The sequence below is a fragment of the Piliocolobus tephrosceles genome, chromosome 8, assembly GCF_002776525.5.
Source record: "Piliocolobus tephrosceles isolate RC106 chromosome 8, ASM277652v3, whole genome shotgun sequence".
In the NCBI taxonomy this organism is placed as follows: Eukaryota; Metazoa; Chordata; class Mammalia; order Primates; family Cercopithecidae; genus Piliocolobus; species Piliocolobus tephrosceles.
Window position 1 is genome coordinate 9,455,618 of NC_045441.1, and position 13,569 is coordinate 9,469,186.

The window sequence follows — 13,569 nt, forward strand, 5'->3', positions numbered from 1 at the left end:
CCCCCCCCCCCCCCCGCCCGTAGTCCCAGCTACTCGGGGCTCTGAGATGGGAGAGTCACCTGAGCTTGGGAAATCGAGGCTGCAGTGAGCCCAGATTGCACTCAAAAAAAAAAAAAAATTATGTAAAGTAAATTTTTTTTTTTTTTGAGACTGAGTTTCACTCTTGTTGCCCAGGCTGGAGTGCAATGGCACGATCTTGGCTCACCACAACCTCTGCCTCCTGGGTTTAAGCGATTCTTCTGCCTCAGCCTCCCGAGTAGCTGGGATAACAAGCATGTGCCACTACACCCAGCTAATTTTGTATTTGTTTTGTTTTGTTTTTTTGAGACAGAGTCTTGCTCTGTTGCCCAGGCTGGAGTGCAGTGGCGCGACCTCAGCTCACTGCAAACTCCACCTCCTGAGTTCACGCCATTCTCCTTCCTCAGCCTCCCAAGTAGCTGGGACTACAGGTGCCTGCCACCACGCCCAGCTAATTTTTTGTATTTTTAGTAGAGATGGGGTTTCACTGTGTTAGCTAGGATGGTCTCGATCTCCTGACCTTGTGATCCGCCCACTTCGGCCTCCCAAAGTGCTGGGATTACAGGCCTGAGCCACCGCACCCGGCCTGTAATTTAATTTAAAAGCTCTGAGCAGGCTGGGTGCAGTGCCTCATGCCTATAATCCCAGCATTTTGGGAGACTGAGGTGGGACTATTGTTTGAGGCCAGGAGTTTGAGACCATCCTGGGCAACATAGGGAGACCTCATTTCTACTAAAAAAAATTAAAAATTAGGCTGAGCTCAGTGGCTCACGCCTGTAATCCCTGCACTTTGGGAGGCCCAGATGGGTGGATCACCTGAGATCAGGAGTTTGAGACCAGTCTGGCCAGCATGGTGAAATCCTCTACTAAAAATACAAAAATTAGCTGGGTGTGGTGGCAGGCGCCTGTAATCCCAGCTACTCGGGAGACTAAGGCAGGATAATTGCTTGAACCCGGGAGGTGGAGGTTGCTGTGAGCCGAGATCGCACCACTACACTCCAGCCTAGGCAACAGCGAAACTCTGTCTCAAAAAAAGAAAAAATAAATTAGCTGGGCATAGTGGCACACATCTGAAAAAATAAAGCCCTGAACATTGTTGATTCTACAGACTTAAGGTATTTCAGCAGGTGAACCCAGCAACATATCAAGAGTAATCATACACCTTGATCAAGGTTAGCATTGAGCTCATGAAGATAAGGAAATCTATTAACACAAATTACTATATAAACATTAAAAAAGAGGCTGGCGCGGTGGCTCATGCCTGTAATCCCAGCACTTTGGGAAGCTGAAGTGCTTTGGCAGATCGCTTGAGTTTACGAGTTGGAGACCAGCCTGGGCAACATGGCAAAACCCTGTCTCTACTAAAAATACAAAAGTTAGCCACGCGTGATGGCACGCACCTATAATCCCAGCTACTCAGGAGGCTGAGGCATGAGAATCGCGTGAACCTGGCAGGCGGAGGCTGTAGTGAGCCAAGACTGCACCACTGCACTCCAGCCTGGGTGACAAGAGCGAGACTCTGTCTCAAAATAAATAAATAAACAAATAAAATAAATAAATAAATAAATGCCTCAGTGAGCTAGGAATAAAAGGAAACTTCCTTAATTCATTTTCAAAAGCTGTCTGGAGCACAACAAAGTTCATTCTTAATGGCAAAGTATTATAAAAGCATTGCTCTTAAAGTCAGGAAATAGGAAAAGATACTTTTAACTGCCACTGTTACCTTAAATTAATGTCCTCTCCAATGCAATGAGAAATGAAAAAAAAAAAAAAAAAAAAAAAACACTTAGAAGGTATAAGCATTGGAAAACAGAATATCCATCTTCTACTATCTGTAGCTTAGCTGATTTCCTACTTAGAAAACTCAGGTGAATCCACTGAAAAATTACTCCCCTCCCAAAAGAGGGCTGTGGGTGGACCTAGCTTCTGACTCTGCACCCGCAAATGCATTTGCTTGCTTGTTTTTCTTTTCCTTTTGTTTTTTGTTGTTGTTGTTGTTGTTGTTTTTGTTGCTTGTTTGTTTTTGTTTTGTTTTGTTTTGAGACGGAAGTCTTGCTCTGTTGCCCAGGTTGGAGTGCAGTGGCGTGATCTGGAGTCACTGCAAGCTCCGCCTCCTGGATTCACGCCATTCTCCTGCCTCAGCCTCCCCAAGTAGCTGGGACTATAGGCGCCTGCCACTATGCCCAGCTAATATGTTGTGTTTCTAGTAGAGACGGGATTTCACTGCGTTAGCCAAGGTGGTGTCGATCCTGACCTAGTGATCCGCCTGCCTCAGCCTCCCTAAGTGCTGGGATTACAGGCGTGAGCCACTGTGCCCCGCCGTTACTTTGTTTTTGAAACAGAGTCTCGCTCTGTCTCCCAGGCTGGAGTGCAGAGGTGCAATCTCGGCTCACTGCAACCTCCGCCTCCCCAACTCAGGCAATCCTCCCTCGCGAAGCTCCCAAGTAACTGGGACTACAGGCACTCGCCATCATCCACAGCTAATTTTTGTATTTTCTTTAGTAGAGATGGGGTTTCACCATATTGCCCAGGCTTGTTTGCTTGTTTTTCTGATTCCCTAGAATGCGCCTTCTCAGAACCCCTCAGCGCTCCCGGCTGCTGCCACAGGTCCAAATCTAGGCGCCTGTGTTAGGCTTTCAAGGCTTTTCTGGGTCTGTCAGGTCTGATATTGGATGCTGGACCCCTCTGATCTCAGACAGTCAGCTCCCTCACCTCCCAAATATGCCACCCTCAGAGCCTCAGTCCCCTGCAACCTCAGCTCCAAATGCCTGCCATCCTTCCCAGGACCGCTGAACAGGGGGACCAGGGAGACAGATGGGAGGACTCAGGAGGGGGACCCGCACACCAGAGGCCTGGGCGAGGAAGCAGGGAGGCCCAGTCTGAGTGGATGAGGGGAGGGACACTCTAGAACAGGATGGGGCAGGGCCATCCCTACCTGATGGTGTCCTCCAGGCGCCCCTCCCCCAGGAACTGCAGGAACATGGCCTGGAGGTCGCTCCAGTACAGTGTGCCCCGGTGGAAATCCAGGTCAGGCTCATAGCTGACATCCTCACTGACCACCAACACGGAGTCTCCACATGCCTGGCAGGACCCTCGGAAGGCGACGTAGCCCAGAAGGAAGGCTGGTGGGTGGCAAGATGGGGATTCTCTTTGTGCCCGCCTCTGGACCCCAGAAATCTCCCCCAGCCCAGGCCCTTTACTTCAGGGGAGGGGGACGACTCTCACCCCCAGTGAAGATCAGTAGAGCCGTCAGGACCAGGTAGGGGGCAGCCCTCCGTCCTGCTGCTGCCCAGGGAATGAGGTTTGGCTGCCTGGGTCTAGAGCCCAGGGGCTCAGGGCCCTTCAGTTCCATGGGGCAGAAGTGGGCCAGTGTCTCGTCCCCGTCTTCCTCTTCCTCCTCCAGGTGCCCTTTCCAGGGGCCTTCCACACGCTGGTAGACGGTCTGAGAGGATCTTGGGGACAGTTGTTGCTGTGCAGGCGAGGTGGGCATGAGATTGGGGCAAAAGGCCGGGGGTGGGGTGGGGAGGCATCTGGCAATAATGAGGTCAGTGACTTAAGGGTGTCAAATGAGCATGGTGGCGGGGGCGTGGGGGAGGGACTGAGGGGAGTGGGCTAGAAAGGAGGGGCAGGGGTGGGAAGAAGCGAGGTCAGGACACAGGCCAGGAGGGGCCAGCGTCAGGGGCTTGGGAGGGGGCTGAGGGATGTAGAGAGAAGGCCTAAGGGATCTTCCCAATCCCACTGGTCTTACCGCTCTCTGGAGTAGACCCCAAAGCCGCTCCATGCTTGTGCCCCCTCCTGAAGCCTGCAGGCTGTCCCCCAGCGATAAACCGATAAACCGTTTGTGGGAGCCCCAGGAGGGCCCCTTATCAGCCCTGGCAGGCAGCCTGAGCCAAGGCTGCTCCTTACCACCCCCAAGGGTGGGGGCACAGTCCTGGCCTCAGTCCAACCTTCCAGACGTGGCCCCTCAGTCCAGGCCAGAGCACAAGCGGCTGTGCTTTCCCCTGCCAATCTCTCCACAGCCCCACACCTGCCTCCTCCCTGCAAAACAATCAATTTTTTGACCTTGGAGCGGACTTTGGCCTCCTAGTTCCCATCAGGGGTGGGGGAAGGGGGCCGATAGTGGGGGAGGGGAGAGACATGGCTGCCCCCTCCCCTCTCCTGCTTTTACCCCTCCCTGGATCCTGGGGACCCCTTCCTAAGCCCTGCCATGCCCAGGTGGAAGATTCACCCGTAAGACATCTGCCCCTTCCTTATCTGGCTTTCAGGGTCCCCCAGTGCCCAGGTTCTATGACATATCAGCTGTCCTCCCTGCCCTGACACTTGAGCCAGTGGCATTCTAAGCTGGAGTCACCACAGTGGTGTGACTTGGGGGTTTGGTCTGGTGGTGTGCATGTGCGTCTCTTTTGAAAGGTGGTTCTCAGACTCCCTCTGGCTGCTGGAGAAGGAGGGGCACAGGTGGGAGCACGTGGTCAGATGAGACCAGTGAGAGCTCCCAGATGGGGGTCCTGGGGTCATGGATCTGTGGGTCAGTGGGGAGGAGTGATCAGAGTCTCTGTCAAGGTGTGGGCAGAGCTGAGTGACCCTGGACAAGTCATGGTCCTCCCTGGGCACCAGCCCCTGTTTGGTCACCAGAGGACTTGGATCACGTGGGTTCTGAGGCTGATGAAAGGCCAGTTAGCCTCACCCTAGAAACACATCACAGGCACAAACTGCTAAACAGGCAGGGGCGCAGGTCCCCATGCCCTTCCGAGGGCCCCAAGACAAGTAGCTCTGAAGAGGAAGGCTCAGGGTCCCACCAGGTTTCCCTTTGGGGTCTCCCCTGGGAAACATCAACTCCGACTCAGGTCCAGAGAAGTTCCGAGCTGCTGGGATGCACCAGCGCCCTAGGCCCCGCCCCATGTCTGTCACCTCCAAGAGCCCCAGGAAGGAAGGCATAGCGCAGCTCACCTGAGCGCAGGTCCTGGGGTGCTCAGGCGCGCTGCTCCCCTGAGACCTGAGGCCTACGCTGAGGCCCCGCCCACCAGGCCCCACCTCCTGCTCCGCTCCCCCAAGCTTCACCTCCTGCTCCACCCACCTCCTCCCACACTCACTCCAGGCCCCTCCCCTCCGCTGCAGTCTGCAGCCCCTCCCACCTCCCACCACAACTGTTACTCCCCAGCAACACCCCCGACCCTCAGTCTTGGTCGCGTGGCCTCCCCTGGGTCACAACCCCTCGGAAACCTGAGGAATCCATGGCCCCTGGGGCTGTGTCCCAGCGCCCACTGTGGGATCGGCATGGGTGTAGCAGTGACCCTCCCTCCCCTCACCTCCCTCCAGACCCCTGCGCCCACTCCCCACCCCACGGAGGCCAAACTTTTTTTTTCTTAAAACATTTTTACTTCTTCCAACCCAGAAACATCACCATTTACGAGGACAAGCGGGAAAGAGGAGGGGGCGATGTGGCATGGGGGTTAAGGGACTTCCATCTGAGCTTGGGAGCAGGTGCGTGGGGAGGAGTGCCATCAGGGGCACTTTCGCTCCACGCACTGCTTCCCGCCCTCCTCATATTCCTGCTTGGAGATCCACATCTGCTGGAAAGTGCCCTGGGTGGAGGGGGCAATATCAGGGTCAGGGTGGCCTTCGAGGGAGGTGTGGATTGGCAGGTGCAGCCCCTGGGAATCCTCCAACAGGCCCCGACCACCCCTTGGGTTCACATCCCTCTGAAACCCCTCCCCACCTTATCCTCCCCTCCTCTGTCTGTCCCCTTTCATATTCAGAGGGAGAGTATCCTCTTCATATCATTCAATTCAATAATTCATTCATTCAGCAAGTATTTATTGAACAGCAGTCTCTGCCCTGAGCTAGGCCCTGTTCCTGAGCTGGGGGGATGGCACGCACAACCCCAGGCAAGCCAGCCTGCACCCAGCACTCAACACCCCCTACACACACACAGTCCTTCCCCACCAGGTATCCTCTCCTCACTCCATCAGGGCTTTGGAACACCACTAGTCTCCCTCTTTCCCAAGGAAGATATTCCCTCCACCTCACCATTCCAGCACTGTGGCACCCCATCTGAAGCCTTCAGCGTTACAACTTGCCCCATGAGGGTTCCTGCAATGAGCATCTCAGAGTGTCCCTTCTCTCTCTTTTTTAATTTTAATTTTAATTTTTAAATTTTTATTATTTTTCTTTTGAGATGTAGTCTTGCTCTGTTGCCCAGGCTGGGGTGCAGTGGTGCAATCTCGGCTCACTGCAGCCTCTGCCTCCCAAGTTTCAGCGATTCTCCTGCCTCAGGCTCCTGGGTAGCTGGCATTACAGGCACCTGCCACCACACCCGGCTAATTTTTATATTTTTAGTAGAGACAGGGTCTTACCATGTTGGCCAGGCTGGTCTCAAACTCCTGACCTTAGATGATCTGCCCGCCCTGACCTCCTAAAGTGCTGGGATTATAGGCGTAAGCCACCACGCCCAGCCTAATTTTTATTTTTTGTAGAGATGGGGTCTCACTGTGTTGCCCAGGCTGGTCTCAAACTCCTGGGCTCAAGTAATCGTTCCACCTCAGCCTCCCATAATGTTGGGATTACAGGTGTGAGCTACTATGCCTAGGATTCTTTGATCTTTCTCACCCTACACACATGTGCTATCCAAGGCAGTGGCCACTAGCCTCCTGTGGCTCACTAGCCCCGATCCAAATTGAGACATGCTCTAAGTGGAAAATACACACCCAATTTTTTTCTTTTCTTTTTTTTTTTGTTAGACAGGATCTCACTCTGTTACCCAGATTGGAGTGTAGTGGCACAGCTCACTGCAGCCTCAACCTTCCAGGTTCAAGTGATCCTCCAACCTTGGCCTCCCAAGTAGGTGGGACTACAGGTATATGCCACATTGCCAGCTGCTTTTTAAATTTTTTGTAGAGATGAGATCTCACTTTATTGACCAGGCTGGTCTAGAAATTTTGGGCTCAAGTGATCCTCCCGCCTTGGCCTCTCAAAGTGCTGGGATTACAGCCGTGAGCCACTCCACTTGGCCAGGATATATTATTAATACTTAATTTTGGGCCAGGCACGGTGGCTCACACCTGTAATCCCAGCACTTTGGGAGGCCAAGATGGGCAGATCACTTCAGATCAGGAGTTTGAGACAAGTTTGGCCAACATGGTGAAACCCCGTCTCTACTAACAATCCAAAAATCAGCCAGGCGTGGTGGCGCACGTGTGTAATCCCAGCTACTTGGGAGGCTGAGGCAGAAGAATCGCTTGAACCCAGGAGGCGGAAGTTGCAGTGAGCCAAGATTGCTCCACTGCACTCCAGCCTGGGCGACAGAGTAAGACTCTGTCTCAAAAAAAAAAAAAAAAAAAAAAAAGGGAAAAAACAGAAGAACTGTGTGGCTGACATGCTCCAGCCCCAAACTAAGTTCAGACTGCCAGCCTCTGTCTTTCTGACCCTAGTTTCTGTCTCCCTAGGGGACTTCCTTTCTCATGGATGTCCTCCTTGTCTGTCATGGCCTCACTGTCCCCTCTGTGTGACTGATACCCTCCAGATTCGGGTTGCAACTCCAGCTCCCTGCTCAGTACCTTCCTTCCATCCCAGCAGCACGTCCAGACTGAACTTACCACCTCCTGCTCCAGAACCAATCTGCCTGCCTCCTTTGCTAGTTGCTCCTTGCTGTCCACCCCATCCCCACTGCTACCCATGCTATGACTCCAGGACAATTGAAACAGCCTCCTTGCAAGGTCCTGTTGACCCCAGCTCACACCTCGACCCCAAAGACTCATGCCTGGCAGTCTTTCCAATCATGCCTGCATTGCCACATCACTCCCTTGCCCCAAACCATCAGGGTCTCCCCTCTGCTGACTGAGCACAGTGGGTGTCTCACCAAAATCTCATCCTGACCAATCTCTCCAACTACCTGTCCCTCTACTCCTTTTTTTTTTTTTTTTTTTTTTTTTTGAGAGAGAGAGAGTCTCACTGTGTCACCCAGGCTGGAGTGCAGTGGCACGATTTCAGCTTACTGCAATCTCCGTCTCCTGAGTTCAAGAGATTCTCCTGCCTCAGCCTCCTGAATAGCTGGGATTACAGGCATACACCACAACGCCCGGCTATTTTTTGTATTTTTAGTAGAGACAAGGTTTCATCGTATTGGCCAGGCTGGTCTCGAACTCCTGACCTCAAGTGATTCGCCCGCCTGGGCCTCCCAAAGTGCAGGGATTACAGGCATGAGCCACCGTGCGCAGCCTCTTCTCCCCAATTTGTAAAAGTAGAGATAGGTCTTGCTATGTTCCCCTGCTAGGTCTTGAACTCCTAGCCTCAAGCCATCCTCCCACTTCAGCCTCCCAAAGTGCTGGGATGACAGGTGTGGGTCACTGTACCGGGCCCCTGCCTCCAATTTGTGTCCTGTTCACCCTTCTGGGAACATTCATTGACTGACATTTCTCAAAAATAAATGTTCATTGAATGAATGAATGAATGAATGAATGAATGAATGAATGAATGAATGAAGAGGCAGGCAAAGTGGCGGACGCTGTCTGGGTCTCCCCTCTCCCCCACAGTCAGTGCTAGGCCAGGTCCCCTTCCTCTCACCAGTGAGGCCAGGATGGAACCCCCAATCCAGGGACTGAACTTGCGCTCCATGGTGCTGTTGCTGGCAATGAGTTTCAGTCGCATGCTCTGGGGGTAAAAAGGGGCTGGGGGAAGCAGACACCTAGGTTCTGGGAAGGGACAGGGCTTGGGGGACAGGGGGAAGACTTGGGAAGCCACAGGGGCAGGGGTTCTGCTCTCGTGGACAGAACAGAAGGAAGGATGTGGGAAGAATGGGGGACTCAGTCCTGGACAGCTGAGCCAGGACGGGCGTCCGGGGCTCTGGGTCAGGGGTGGGCTCCTACCGGTGGGGTCTTCTGGGAAAGCTCTCGATTGAGCCTGTCAGTGAAGCCCTGCAGCAGTGTGTTCCCGCCGGTGACAATGACACTCCCATACAGGCCCTGAGAGCAGGAGGAAGGAGTGAGCCACGGGGGACAGCCCCCCAACCCTGCCTTCCCACTTCCCCTGGGCCCCTTTGCCCAGCCTCAGCTCCGGCCTGGCCTCACCGGGCGAATGTCAATGTCACACATGCCGATGCTGGTGGTCACCACGTGGCCCACACCCAACATGGTGTTCCCCGACAGGCCCTGCGGAGAGAGGTGACTGGGGCTGTGGGCCCTCTCCCCTTCCCCCAGTCCCTGCAATCCTTCCCAGCCTCCCCCACGCCCCAGGATCCAAGGACTGCAGCCAGCACCCACCCCAGTCCTTGCCACACAGCCGAACCTTGACGTTCGAGGGATCAAACAGGCCCTCGGGGATGCGGAGTCGCTCGGCGCCATAGTCTGTGTTGTAGCCATTGGGCATCTCGTAGTGCACTGTGGGCATTTGTGCAGCCACCCTGCCCAGAAGGGAGCAGGACTCTGCCTGGGGTGCTCAAGAAGGATCAGTGGGTGGACAGCACCAGAGTCCCCCAGCCCACCCCAGGAGTCCCAGTTCTGCCCTCTCTCCCACCCCCCCAGCCCTGAGCCACACTCACTGTTCATCGTAGGGGGAGTCTGAGACCTGCAGCACGGAGGCCTGGAAGTCCTGGATCACCTCCTGAAATCCCAGCGAGGGTGATGAGGGCCTGGATTCCTCCTGAGCAACACCCCCCGCCCAGCTCCCCCTCCCTGCTCCACCTCCCATACAAGACCCCTGCCTAGCCCCCATTCACGGCAGGGGAGGGGGGTTCAGGGGACCCTCTCCAGAGGCTCACATTACACATGTAGTTATGCCAGGACTTGGAGACCTGGGGGAGCTTCTCCTTCTTCTTCCAGTTTGGGGGAGCGCCCTCCCGGACAGGCTCCTGTGGGGGCACAGCGTAGGAACACCATTTCTTAGCCCACCCTGACCCCTACCCCACCTTCCTGGCACTGTTCCCAGCTCTGCAGCTAACTGGCACTGGAGGCTCTGCTATGCTGCCTGCAAGGGGGGTTTCTCACCCTTTCCTGATGGAGAGGAGAGAGAATGGGGCATGCCTCTCTCTCCGTGTGTGCCCTTCATGCAGTGGGTGCAGCTGATCTGGAGAACACCAGGAATACAGTGGTGACAGAACCTCCAGGGAATGGCCTCCTAGGGGGCCACGATCCATGTGAGGGCACAGGACAGAGCTAAGCACATAAGCACATAGTGTCACTTCATACTAACAGCACCCTGGCTACTGCCTACTACCGTTCCACTTTACAGAAGAGGAAACTGAGGCCCAGGAAGCTTTGATATCATGCTATTGGTCACACAGCTCTTTTTTTTTTTTTTTTTTTTTTTCCAGACAGAGTCTCACTCTGTCGCCCAGGCTGGAGTACAGTGACGCGATCTCGGCTCACTGCAACCTCCGCCTCCAGGGTTCAGGTGATTCTTCAGTCTCAGCCTCCTGAGTAGCTGGGACTACAGGCATGTGCCACCATGCTTGGCTAGTTTTTGTAGTTTTAGTAGAGATGTGGTTTCACCATGTTGCCCAGGCTGGTCTCGCAGTGAGTTCAAAGCGATCTGCCTGCCTCGGCCTCCCGAAGTGCTGGGATTACAGGCATGAGCCACCACGCCCGGCTGGTCCCACAGCTCTTGCACGGCAGAGGCAGAACTTGAATCTGGGTTTATATTGAACCCTAGAACCCACCACACTGGCCCTCACACATCCTGCTGTCTGCTAGCTGATTCCATGACCTCAGCGTATCCCTCAGCCTGTCTGGATTTCAGATGCCTCACTTATAAAAGGAGAAACTGGAGCCAGGACCCACTGGAGTGACTGCTGCTCTCTGCTCTGATATCTCGTGTGTCAGGGGGTTGACGGCCATGGGGCGAGTGGCCAGGACTCTAGTGGCAGCTCTGTGTCCCCAGAGGCCCCACCTTGGCTGCGATCATGTAAGGTGGGATGATGTCAATGGCCATCTCCTGGAACAGCTCCCGGCACTGCATGGAGATGAAGTCCCCTGCCAGAGGGGACTTGACGATGCCTGGAAGGAAGGCAGTGTCAGGATCTGGTCCTCCCGCTACGCCCCTGCCCCCTGCCGAAGCCCCACCTTGCTGCAGGACGTAGCCGTCATGTACTGGAATGGCCGTGGTGTGGGTGGCCCCACTGTCCAGCACAAGGCCCGTGGACCGCCCGTTTGCAAAGCTGGCATCGGATGGGTAAGTCAAAGAGACAGCAGTGGCAAATGAGGGGTCTGGGCCCAGATCTGGTCTGGTCACTCTCTGCTCTGCCAGGGTCCAGCTCATCCCCAGTCTGCACATCTCTCCTCCTGGTGACGACTCATCTCCTGAAGAAAGACTCTGAGACCCCAGTTACTTCTTTACTTATTGTTTGTTTGTTTGTTTATTTGAGACTGAGTCTTGCTCTGTCACCCAGGCTGGAGTGCAATCACTCACTGCAACCTCTGCCTCCGGGTTCAAGAGATTCTCCTGCCTCAGCCTCCCAAGTAGCTGGGACTACAGGTGCCCACCACTATGCCTGGCTAATTTTTGCACTTTTAGTAGACACAGGGTTTTGCCATGTTGGCCGGACTGGTCTCGAACTCCTGACCTCAAGTGATCTGCCTGCCTCGGCCTCCCAAAGTGCTGGGATTACAGGCGTGAGCCACTGTGCCTGCCTAGCCACAGCGCCTAGCCCCTTTATTTTTGGTTGTGTCCTATAGATTCCCTGAAATTAGGGTCACTATCACCCCAGTGCATAGCACAGGGTTCAATGCAAGGCAGATCCTAAAAAAAGTCAGTGTTGAAGGAGTTCTTGGGAAGGGACTGCCGCAGTGTTCTACATGTCTCCCTCCTCTGTCCAGTTCCAGTGCCTGCTCTCTCCAGGGCCCAGCTCGCTGTCTGCTCAGCCTGATCCAGTGAACAGAAAGGGGCCGCTGATCTGGCCACTCCAGGCTCGGATGTGCTCAGTACGCTGGGCCTTCTGCACTAGTGGGGCGGAGGGAGGTGTCTGCCCACTGGGACACTGATCTTCAGAGAACCAGGTCTGATCCCCCAGCTCATCTCGGCTGAGCTCAGCACAGGCCCCACCCCTGCCCTCCACCCAGTCAGAGCAGCTCAGTCCAGAGGATACGCAGTGAGCACAGCCGTCTTGCATAAGAAGAAGGCAGGAATGTTGTACTGCTCGAACATCAGCTCTGTCAGCTTCTCCCGCTTGGCCCGTGTGTTCCACTGTGGAGAAAGTGCAGGAGGGGAGGATTCAAGAAGGGAAAGGCACAGACCCACATCCACGCACATGCAACCCAAGCACTCACACATACACTCACGATCACACACACACATGCATTCAAACACTCGCACACACACACGACCTAAACCCTCACACATACACTCATGGTCATACACACATGCATTCACTTGCACAAACACACACTCAAACACACATACACTCACACTCACAGATACACACACATACACACACACACATGCATTCACAGTATTCATACTCTCACAGTTACACATGCATTCAAACACACTCGCAAACACACAAACACACGTATACACTCGCATTCACACACACAAACTCACACACACTCACACATACACACATAGTCATACACAACATGCATTTAAAACATTTGCACAGGCCAGACACGGTGGCTTACGCCTGTAATCCCAGCACCTTGGGAGGCCAAGGCAGGAGGATTGCTTGAACCCAGGAGTTCGAAACTAGCCTGGACAACATAGTGAGATGCTGTCTCATTAAAAAAATTTGTTTTAAAGAGCTTGTGGGAATTAAAACTACATGAACAGAAGTGAAAAACTCAATAAAAGGATTGGAACGTAAAGTGGAGGGAATATCTTGGAAACCAAAAGAAAAAGGTAAAGAGATGGAAAATATAAGAGAAAAGGGTATTAAATTAGAGGACCAATTCAGGAGGCAACAAAATCCAAATAACAGAAAATCCCAAGAGAGAAAATGGAGAGAAACAAATAACTAAATAAATAATTATTTTTCACTGAATTGAAAGACATAGGTTTTCAGCGTGAAGAGACATACTAAGTGCCTAGAGACATGAATGAAAATATGCCACATTGAGGATAAAGTAAAAATTCTATAAACTTTCAGAAACAAAAACATTACGTCAGAGGATCAGAAATCAGGTGGTTTCATCCTTCTTAATGGCAACAATATATGCTGGAAAAAGGACAATGGAAAAGTGCCTTCAAGATTCTGAAGAATAATGATTTCCAACCTGGCATGTGATACCTAGCTGAGCTATCAACTCAAGGTGAGACATACAAAGTCTCAAAAAATATACTTCCCATGACCTTTCTTTAAAATTTTTTCTTTAGATGCTGGGCGCGGTGGCTCACGCCTTTAATCCCAGCACTTTGGGAGGCTGGGGCAGGCAGATCTCCTGAGGTCATGAGTTTGAGACCAGCCTGGTCAACATGGTGAAACCCAGTCTCTACTAAAAGTACAAAAATTAGCCAGGCATGGTGGGAGGTGCCTGTAATCCCAGCTGCTCGGGATGCTGAGGCAGGAGAATCGCTTGAACCCAGGAAGTGGAGGTTACAGTGAGCCGAAATCATGCCACTACACTCCAA

At 53.3% G+C, this 13,569-nt stretch overlaps 2 protein-coding genes across 3 annotated transcripts in view; both read right to left on the reverse strand.

The window, feature by feature from the left end:
- TFR2 (transferrin receptor 2) overlaps positions 1-5,014 on the reverse strand; it is a 21,258-nt gene extending 16,244 nt beyond the window's left edge. The window contains exons 1-4 of one of the 2 annotated variants that reach the window (XM_023197256.1): positions 4,966-5,014; positions 3,767-4,056; positions 3,244-3,487; positions 2,954-3,140 (exon numbers count right to left, since the gene is read on the reverse strand). In XM_023197256.1, coding sequence (XP_023053024.1) covers positions 2,954-3,140; positions 3,244-3,487; positions 3,767-3,799 — 464 coding nt within the window. In that variant the 5' untranslated portion in view covers positions 3,800-4,056; positions 4,966-5,014. The remainder of the gene's footprint in view (positions 1-2,953; positions 3,141-3,243; positions 3,488-3,766; positions 4,057-4,965) is intronic. The other variant, XM_023197257.1, reaches the window with a different exon arrangement.
- Positions 5,015-5,519: 505 nt separating this feature from the next.
- Positions 5,520-13,569, reverse strand: part of ACTL6B (actin like 6B) — a 16,065-nt gene continuing 8,015 nt past the window's right edge. The window contains exons 5-14 of the mRNA XM_023197258.3: positions 12,092-12,189; positions 11,070-11,164; positions 10,897-11,003; positions 9,770-9,859; positions 9,551-9,612; positions 9,298-9,412; positions 9,081-9,161; positions 8,880-8,975; positions 8,578-8,664; positions 5,520-5,600 (exon numbers count right to left, since the gene is read on the reverse strand). Of these exons, the coding sequence (XP_023053026.1) occupies positions 5,520-5,600; positions 8,578-8,664; positions 8,880-8,975; positions 9,081-9,161; positions 9,298-9,412; positions 9,551-9,612; positions 9,770-9,859; positions 10,897-11,003; positions 11,070-11,164; positions 12,092-12,189 (912 nt within the window). The remainder of the gene's footprint in view (positions 5,601-8,577; positions 8,665-8,879; positions 8,976-9,080; positions 9,162-9,297; positions 9,413-9,550; positions 9,613-9,769; positions 9,860-10,896; positions 11,004-11,069; positions 11,165-12,091; positions 12,190-13,569) is intronic.